Here is a 10770-nt window from a genome sequence, read left to right on the forward strand (position 1 = left end):
CTTATCATTATTATTTATTATAAATATGCTTAATTTACCATAGAGTTGTAGTACATTTTATATAATTCTAAAATTAAGTGAATGAATATGATAATTATATACAAATGATTTTTTGAAATGATTTTCAATGCTTGATATTTTGGGAATCATTTAGCACAACTAGTGCAAGCTGAGATAAAATGATAATATTTGATTTACAAAACTTAATATTAAATATTTATATGAGTTTATTTTAAATTATTAATTTAATTAATTATGCCAATATATCAAATTTTCACTCCATTAAACTTAAGAGGAGAGAACTTTTGTTAGATTTTACTGGCTTTCACTAGTTGGATTCCTGAACAACCAAAATAAGAACATTAATTATTTGTTATATTGCATTTTAAAATAAATTTAATTTGGAAATTTCTTAAAGTAAATTGTCAGTTTATGTTCGACTATATTTATAATCTCCAAAAGGAACCCCATATTAAATCTTTGGACATGATACTACTCAGTTTAATCAGTTTTTCCAAAAACAAGGAAATGTTCGTTTTTCTTTTCAATTTGATGAAAAATTCTTATCTTTCGATTTTCCTTTTTTTATTATTTAATTGCATTCTTGTCGTTGGGTGGTAGTTATACAAGTTTTACATTTAACGTAGCAGCACCAATGATAAACACAGTGACATCTTTCAATTTTCTCCTCAACAACCGTATTGTAGCCACGACCACAACACAAATGGTGGCAACTGCCAACACTAAGTCCTGTAACACCCACCGAACAGGTCCTGGAAAAGGATATAATATAATAAGAATATATTAAAAATATTTCAATCACTTTGGAAAATGTTTTTCATAAGGCAAATAACAAATTTAGACCAAAATCTCAAAAGAAAACATATTATAGTACTAATTATTTCAACCTCTCAATCCTTCTATATGATCATATAATAAATGAAAAAAAATCTTATTTACCTTCCTTTGGTACCAAAACTTCCTGCAGATAAATCTTCTTCACAATAATCAGGACTTTTTGTCAAATAAATAAGTTGATTAGACATCGGCGCTGTAACTACAGGTGCCACACCAGATAACTGTGTAGCTGAAATATAAATTTCATCTAAATTCAAATTCGAATTATTTTTTCAATAATTTACCTACTTGTTCCCAATCGACGTGGAGCAACTTCCACAGCCTGATCCATTTTCCTCAAGAGCTTTTGACCGGTGACTGTTAAAGCTTCCAGAGCTTTCCAACATGTTTTCACACTACAAGAACCGGACACTCCATGCATTTACAAGTAATTGCTTGGGATTGTTGAACAACCTAAATAAAAATAAATTATATTGATTTTTATAGTGAATATAACTTGAATTACAATGAATTACTTTTCGGCCTATTCTGTTGTTATGAAGATTCATTGCAGCTAGCCTTGTGTGAAATTTGATCATGTCGGGATCTGCTTGTAATTTTCGTTTTTTGGCGATCGTTTTATTATTAGCATTTTTAGTTGCTTGGTCGAACAATTTATTTTGGGCAGCAGTTTCCTCATCAGTCATTTTGCCAAATCTGGAGTAATAAATGTAATATATATATAAAATTAAATTAATACTATGTAAATTGGTTGAGCGTATAATTTAAGCTCAAAATTTGGCAAAAAGTTGATTTTGGCTGACAACATAAAATTAGCAAAACAGATTTTCTGGCTAAAACTTTACTTGTAAAATTTAACTTACTTGTCTTTAAACGGCGTAGATTTACCATCTTTCAACTTCCTCTGCCTCCTCCTCCGACGTCTTCTTCTTTCATGAAGAACACTTGCAGTAACATGAGTTCTTTCCGTGGCATCTAAAAATCTTTTGGCAAACAAAGATCCCCAACGAACATTGTCAGAACAACCGCCCCATTTAAAATTACCACCTGGTGGTTCACCTGGAGGTGGTGCACAGGAGCAGTGGAAAAGCTCTCCTGCGGCGCAGGCACGAGCTATGGCTAATGTAACTGCTGCTGAACCTAGGGCGTACATGAATGCCTGCTCCCTTGTACCTAGAAGATAAAAAAATTAGAAAAATTTGATTTAGATTTCCAAAATTCTGATAGTTTTCTAAATTAATAAAATATAACGCTACCGAGTCTTCAAACAATTTCTTGAATTTCTAACACTACAGCATTGAAAAGATTCCACGTAGATGTTTTTGCTCTAGGTATTCAACATAACAATATAATTTTGAATTAAATAGGATTGAATAGTAATTTCACAAGCGTGGAATAATTATAAATAAATTATTTATTATGTAATATTACTACCTACAAGTGTACAAAAATTATTCCATTCTGGTATCATCTACTTGTCTATTTACCTATATCACCACGCTAGCAATTTCATTAATAATAAACAAGATAGCTCTCTCGCCAAGTTTTTGTAGAATTAGTAGGATAAACTATCAAAAATTCATGAAAAACCATTTTTCAAGAGAAAGGTCTTGGTAACTTAAGCAGCTGTGAAAATTGCTTCTCTGCATGAAAAATGATTTTACTATAAAAAATGTAGAAATGTTCGAGCAAGTGTTTGGAACAATTTGGTTAAAAGTTGATGTGGAAAAGTGAAATAAAAATAAAATAATAATCGTCACTAATAACAAGTTTGCCACGTTCCAAATGGTGAACCAAAATTTATATTGTCACTAAATAGTTATTCAAAAATCTGTATTTAGCACAATCTATCAACTACATTTATCGGTTTCATACATATGTATATACTATATATATATATATATATATATATATATATATATATATAGTGTTATATATATACTACCCAAGTTTTCTTAAATTAGCCTACGCCTTCTTTTATATTTTGCTGAGGCAGTTAATTAAATAAAAATGTGAATTTATAGCCATCGATCATTGTTTTCTTAATAACCTTCTTTCATATTATACGTCTTTAAAACTTTGTGTGTAAACATGATTTAATAATTCATTTCAAAAGTTTTTCAGACTATCATTTATAACAATTTTTACGTCTGCAACAAGCCACCTTGCATCACATGCAACTTTAGTTAAGCTTTTAAATATGTTCTGCATGGAAGTAATGAATAGTTGGGAAGGCTGGTGGAAAATTAGCTAAGAAATAAAAAACTACAGAAATAAAATATTGTTAATACAGTTAATTGGATAATTTCTCAACATAAACTATACAAGGTAACATGTTGCAAAATTATGGAATTAACCTCATAATTCTAATAAAAAGACTTTTTGTTGTGTTCCTCTTTTAATTGAAACTATTTAGAAGTGTTTTATCGATTCAGCGTTTTTTGATATGTTATGATTTTTGACCTCTATTGTACGTTTAAGGTTGTTTCCAATATTTCACTATTTTCGAAATATTAATTTTGTTTTGTTATTAATGAATACAGAAAGTGCTACAAACTGTAAAAACATGATACTATTCTCAATTTATATAAATAAATTCGTAAATAGATGGTTTGGGCTTTTCTTCTATGCTGGCATACCATAGAATAATAAATTTGTATCTTGATTATGCTTACAATGTTTGCACAAATTCCGTGTGGGATATATACTTTTAGAATATATTATGTAGAAAAACTGTCCAAGTGAACATGTCACCTATAATTGCAGTATATCGCATAATTTATATCTAAGCATGTATAGACAATCATAGGCCTGTGGCCAAAAACCAACTTAACTAGGCGGAATTGTTTTTCCACTGATATTTTAACTTCCCGTAGGGTAAGTTATTGTAATCATCCAAAAATCGAAATTGAAAATTTTTGTATTTCTCGACGTTTTGAAGGTTTCTGAACATTTTGGCATACCTCAGAAAAATGGATGTATGAGTGTGTGTGTGTTTTGTGTGTCCGCATTTTTGAGTTTATGATTTTACACATTCTGCATGTCAATGCTAACCAGAACAAGTAATATATTTTTTCAAATCAGTGTTTATTCCGACATTTCTAAATTTATATATGTGATCAAAAACTTTTCCGCAAACCACGTGTATCCCTAGTGTAAAATATATAATAAACTTTGGAAATTTATCACAGTTTATTCTGCCCGAAGGTACATATTTGCACCATCTGCATATGTGGGAGTGTTGTATGCAATAACCGACTCAAAATGTTGTATGTTGCTGGATATTGTATTTATATTATCGCAAGCAAAAATCTCTCACAAGCATTAAGTTTGAAACTAATCGAATTCTTGCTCCAGTTCACACCGAAGATATATGACTAAAAAAGAAAAAGGGAGAAAAATAATTGAAATTTTAAGTATATCACCGGAAAAATGACTAATTAATTTGCGAGAATTTGGAAAGTGATTTTATTCTTGGAATAAGTTTCAGATTGACTACAAATCATAATATGTTCTTTCCTGTCTTTTATCACTTAGTATTTTTGATGCAGTAATTAAATATTTGTTAAAATCACTGTTTTTTTAAATACTATTATGCATAATAATGCTTAATCATAAATGAAGTTTTTGTTGATGTTTTTCCAAATTAATGCTAATATTATTACTTCAAAAAAAATGTTATTTATGCTAGATAATAGATGCATTTTATAAATCTTGTTTTATACACTGATTTCATTGTTTAATTTCAGATTTTTCAATCTTTTTGTTTAAATTATATTATTAATAATGTGAATAAAATATTTCACATTTTAAGAAAAAAAACTTATGTTCAAAACGTTCAAATGCAACTAAAAATATTTGAATTTTACATATTGATACAAAGGTTTTTAAATTATTATTTTATCATTTAACTATGTTCATTAAAGAAATATATTAATACATTAGGCATTTTTTAATTTTTACATCTCTGTCAAGGTAAAAGTTCAGTTGGTTCTTTATACCTCACCTAGGTGTAATAACGTTTACTTAAAAAAATCATATTAACGTTTCGTAAACCGAGCAACAGTGCTCACAACCGAAAAAACTAACAAGGGAAGAAAATACATTTTCTATGAGTTTTCAAACGTTACCGTTTTTCTCCCGATGGCAACGTCGAAAAAATCAAAGTGGTGAATGGTTTAACATCTTTTTCCCTCTACTCTCAAATATTGTTGTTCAAAAATTCTTAACTTTACTGATTTTTAAAATGGCGGTGTAAAAGACCTTTTTACCCGCCCGCCTACCCTATTTTATTTATACTTTACCTCTAGCAAGATCAGGTCCTAGAACAGGAGCATTAAGAGCACTGGAGCAATTCCATCTCCTATCCTCCAAAAGTGTAGAGCAGGCTTCCAATGTCAAGTGGGCCGCTCTGGCCACATGGGGCATTGTGTCCAGGGCAGCTAGGCAGAGAGCGGTCTGACGCGGCGACATGCCCAAGGCCTGCCTGCAGGCCGAACCCTCATCGAAAGATTCGGGGGAAAAATGTTTCAAACCTCTGGTAAAAGATAGTAGGAATTAGTATAAAAAAAATTATTAACTAATTTAGTTTTTATAGATTTATTTCATAGTCATTACAATCGAGACATGAAAATAGAGTTATTAAAAAAATAATAAATTCTGCTAAACAAAATTTGTTAATTAAAATTTCTATAAAATATCTGATAATTAGATGTACATATGACGTAACGATTATTTTTAACCGCAAAATAATTTTGTTTAAACTTTCTTTATTGGTTCTACAAGGCTGCTGGTCCAGCCTTTCCAAAAATTCATTCCGTCAATACAAATGAGATGTTTTGTGAATCATTCAAATCAGACGGTTCTCTTAAAAACTGAATTGCCATTTTTGCACTTTTTACACCGCAGCTTTAAAATTGGCTGGATCTGCCTATGCCCAAAACTAAGCAGCACGTTTCCCCATCAGTAGGAATCAAATATTTTTTAAATCAATTAAATCGGTTGATCCGTGCTCCGGAAATTACGAACAAAAATTGTATCCGCATACATATACATTCATTTTTAGTAAGGACTAGAAAGGTAAATTTATGTAAAAAAATCTATTTAGATTTTTTTGCGATTACTATAACTTACATTAACAATAAAATAAGTAAAAATTATAAAATTGTTAAATATATTACTTGAATCTACATTCTTCTTTATTGAACATACGCCTAAAACTAAAAACGCCAGATATCCAAGTAAATTTTTACTATCTATGAAAGTAGAACTCTTACTGTTTCTGTGGAGTAATTCATGGTTGCTGAGATTAAAATTTATATTTAAATTTTAGATACAAGATTAAATTTAGTAATTACAGAAAATAAATAATCTTAATTGAATTAATTACTAAAACAATATTACACCTAACATTAGTATTATGTAATGCAATAACTCGAAGAAAAATTGTTATAATTTTGAGATATTGAAATGTTTGAAGCTTGTAAATCTTGAAATTCTTCTCATGGTGAAAAAATTTAAGATATGCTCTGATCATCTGAAAAATTGCGAACCCTGATTTCTGATTTATATAAAGATGATTATACACATTAATACACAAAATTTTCTACTGATGAAGAGAATTCTCATCGATCTCAGTTATCTAGTTTAATTAGTACAATTGCAGTTTCAAATTGAAGATTTGTGAATCAGATATCTTCACTTAAAAAAGGATTTTGTTATCTTTTGTTATCTTTTGTTATCTTTCCATTTTTAACCGGACAACAAACGAATTCTGAATATCAGGAAGGTATTCATTTTTCGGTTTTTAATTAACGTAATCCTGCTTTGAGTATGGCATCGGCATGGCATGTCGAATCGTAAATTATCAATATTCTTTTCATGGCTGTTACCGTTGGCGTAATTTATGAATTGTAAAGTTGTAATTTATAATATTAAGAGGTACAACTGGCGTGGCGAATCCGTGGATTATCGGACGAGTATTATTCCTATATTCTCGGTGAAAATACTCGTGGGATCCGCAACGAACCAGTTGGATTTAATTAATATAAATTTATAGTAACGGAAAATAATTTATTTTGCTGAGATTTTTTACTGATATAATATTTATAATAACGTAATATTTTATAATTAAGCATATGTAGTTGGTTTTAGTACTTACGTTGTACTTGGTTTTACGCAAATGTTACTTCGTTTATAACTTGAATTTTTCGTCCACTTTCGTAGAATTTTTTTGACGATTTTTATAACAATAGATTTTATAGGTTAAATTAACATACTAAAATATTACAGTCCTCCGATAAGCGCTTAAAATATAAAAATTTATCAAAGTTTAGAATTTTCCGCACTTTTGTGTAGATTCTAATCAGAATCTAACATTCGTATTTCGTTCACGGGAATTGAATGAAAGAAATGTGTTAAACAAATTAATTAAATTTATGCAAATAGATGAAAATTATGTTAAACTAGTGGGGTGTATGGCATCGTGCCTTATGGCAAATTGCTGGAACTTCCCGTACCGTAACGAAATGTTCGAGGAATAGATTATTATAAATATTGTAACATTGTATAATATTTATAAAAATTATATAAACTGAATTCTAAAGTTAAAATTATTTGTTTAAAGTATGTTAGAACTTTAGTCAGAATTATAAATAAAATCTGAATTATTTTCGACAAAAAAAAAATTTTCCTGAAAAACAAATTATTTTGTAAAACAAGCAGAAAGTTCTTTGAATCGGACGCTTAGTTCCCTCCAAAACTGCCATTTTTTGCAGATTTAGCTCTGTATCTTTGAAATGGCTGGGCCTGCCTTTGCCAAAAACTAATAAACACTTTTCCCAATCATTACTAATAGAATGTTTTTTAGATAATTCAAATCGGATACTCCCTTCTCTCAAAAACTCGATTTCCCTTTTTTGCACTCATTGCTCTTCATATCCGTGACTGCTGGACCTGCCTTTGCCAAAAACTAATCAACACATTTCCTCAATCCTTATCAATAGGAATCGAATGTTTTTTGAACCATTCAAATCGATTGATCTGTGAGCCCGAAAACGTGACTGGAAAATTGTATCCATACATACATACACACACACATCTATTTTTTCAGAGGTATGCCAAAACGTTCAGAAGCCTTCAAAACGTGAAGAAATGTGAAAAATTTCAATTTCGATTTTTGAACGATTACAATAACTTACCCTACGGGAAGTTAATAAATTCATTACATTTATACAATTATAGATATCATAGGTGAGTTTGAAGAACATCATTTGGAAATTGCATTGATTAGTTTTCACTAAAATCGCCCAGGATGTTTCGTCGCAATTAAAAGTTGAGAAAAAAATTTCAGGCTATTTTCATGAAACTTTGTATAACGACAGATGTTGCAGGTTAAATTAACATACTAAAATATTATAGGCTTACGATAAGCGGTTGTATTATAAAAAATCATCAAAGTTTAGGTTGTGACATAGAATTTTAATCAAATGAATTAGAATAAAACAATGAACGCTCTGTGTTTTGTTGGCAGTAAAAATCAAAGTTCGAAACTAAAAGCTTTACCATTTTACCATTACTACTGGTTCCCTGTCTAAAGCATTTGTCCATTGTCATCATCATCAAGACACCTAAAACTGTATTTCCGCTCAACTTAAAATGGTCCAGTGGATTAAATGAATATGAATGAACAAGAATGTACGAGATATCAGTCTCTTAATTCGCATACAGACAGACGGGGACTTAATTATGCAATATGAGTGTTTATTAAACCCAGAAATTTTTACTAGAGCGATGTCAGTTTCCTTTAGGAATTACGTGGGATGATTACAATCTATTAGCCAGACCGGATAAATGAACTCTTTAAGAATATATTTAATCCTGGGATTATTAGAAGAAAAAGTGGTATACTTCGTCAAGTAGAGTAGACAGATGTTGGGTATTATTTAGAGTTTATAAATGACGCAGTGGTTTATCCTTGCATAAGTTTTCAATTATATGGTCGATATTTATATAATCGGAAATTAATTTCTTACACGTTACACTTCTATTTTGCTTTTAATAAGAAAATATTCCTCAATAAGTTGATGAATTAAAAAATTAAAAACCATGGCATCAACTTTTAATATTAATTGCAAACTTAATTTGCATATATAGAACTACCCTTAAATGTACGTTCTCTATTGATTTAATATCATTTTGTATTGTTTTTAAAATAAAATTAATATTCTCAAAAATTCTCTATTACTGCAAATATTGCTTCAGAATTGATATTTGTTTATAAGATTAAACAAATATATATAGAATGATTTTGAAAAAAAATGATTAAAATAATAACGCTTAAGTAGTAATATTTTTTCAATTAAATTGTTAATTTAAGTATTTATTGTTTTAGTTAATATATTCATAAAATCTATAATTGTAAAAGTTTTTTAAAATTAATACTTGTCCATAGGATTAAAAAACTTAGAATGCTGACCTAAAATAATTTAATTATATTAATGGTAATTAAATTAATAATTTTTTTTTTTATTTTCTTGTTATTGTTAATATATAAAATATTCTTTATCTGCAGATATTGTTTCAAAATGAATACATTACTATAAGAGTGAATTAAGAAATAATGACATAAATTAATTAAAACAATGGACCTTTTTGTATAAATATTAAATTGAACCTAATATAAAAATTTAAATTAAGATAATAAATAAATATCTAACCAGAGTTGCCAAATATCTGAAATCAGTCAAATAGTTCTCTGTTTTTAAGTTTTGATGACAATTTAATAAAAATTCATAATTTAAGTACAAATTATAAAACATAGTTTTTCCTTCTAAAACATTTTTAAATGGCCATACGATTTTAAATAAAATGTCAGAAAATAAAAAAGAGATATTCATAGGAGATAATGTATTAAATGCATTTACTCTCAGCAATTGTCTTAAAAAATGTATATAATTCGATTGGCAATAAACCAACCATGCAAAAAAAACATTTTAATAATTTATAGTAATTTATAATATAATTTTTCACAATAATTATTAATTTAAATGTCTAAAAGCTTGCAAATAATATATATGTCCAATAATATTCATTAGCCATATAATGTATTCTGAATAATTTATTTTCTGATGGTTTAAGTTTTTTTTATTTGAAAGTTTGTAACAGTTTTCTTTGTCTTATATAATATGATTTTACTATACTAAATATTATGATTTTCTTTTAGAATATTATTATTGTCACGCAATACTGCGGAAACTGCATTGCAATGAAAATAAATTTTCAATATTTGCATACATTGTTGGCTTTGAGATATATCGTTTTGAATGCGAAAACTGAGATAATAATCTGTAACTATTTTATATATATATATATATATATATATATATTGCAGATATTCCTGTTCAGATTTAGTGTAAATATTTAGCTATTATTTAACATTTTGCTCAAACATAATCCCATCGTCTTGCATATATTATACAAAAACCTTTCCTTTCTCGCATCTTGAACTATAATATCGCGGCTATTTCAGATATTTTAGTTATACCACGTCATAATTTAACATCAAACGTCAAAGTGCAGCGTCAAAGGCTTTGTAAATACTTTAGGAATTCCTCAATCCATTGCATATACAATCTTTGCAAGTTTTTAGTATGCTAGCTGGTAAAAATATACTCAAGTTGGATAAATTTCACAAATTACTATATTTTTCATAATTAACTAGAACTTTGAACTTTTTTTTTATTATCGACTTTATATTTTTCCTTAAATTTAATTTAATCTTAATATACTACTAATATCTTGAAGAATATGGAGTAGGTATATGGTAAAATATATACTTATTTTTATAGAATGCTATAAAAAGTGTAATAAAACTAGATAGTTAAGTAAATTAAAGAAAGTGAAGTTAAATAA

General features: G+C 28.3%; 2 protein-coding genes across 2 annotated transcripts; both read right to left on the minus strand.

Annotated features, from left to right (window-relative positions):
* Positions 1-592: 592 nt before the first annotated feature.
* Positions 593-1189, minus strand: LOC113373485 (protein Wnt-11-like). Its single transcript, XM_026613778.1, has 3 exons — positions 1147-1189; positions 961-1087; positions 593-773 (listed from the first exon to the last, which is right to left on the minus strand). Exons 1-3 carry the CDS (start codon positions 1187-1189, stop codon positions 593-595), a joined length of 351 nt encoding a protein of 116 aa, XP_026469563.1.
* A 59-nt stretch (positions 1190-1248) lies between these two features.
* On the minus strand, positions 1249-5486 carry LOC113373486 (protein Wnt-11b-like). Its single transcript, XM_026613780.1, has 5 exons — positions 5476-5486; positions 5163-5395; positions 1722-2031; positions 1374-1554; positions 1249-1311 (listed from the first exon to the last, which is right to left on the minus strand). Exons 1-5 carry the CDS (start codon positions 5484-5486, stop codon positions 1249-1251), a joined length of 798 nt encoding a protein of 265 aa, XP_026469565.1.
* Positions 5487-10770: the final 5284 nt, after the last annotated feature.

Source organism: Ctenocephalides felis, unplaced genomic scaffold (assembly GCF_003426905.1).
Source record: "Ctenocephalides felis isolate EL2017-DRISC unplaced genomic scaffold, ASM342690v1 CF-g0.4_SCAFFOLD_01604, whole genome shotgun sequence".
In the NCBI taxonomy this organism is placed as follows: Eukaryota; Metazoa; Arthropoda; class Insecta; order Siphonaptera; family Pulicidae; genus Ctenocephalides; species Ctenocephalides felis.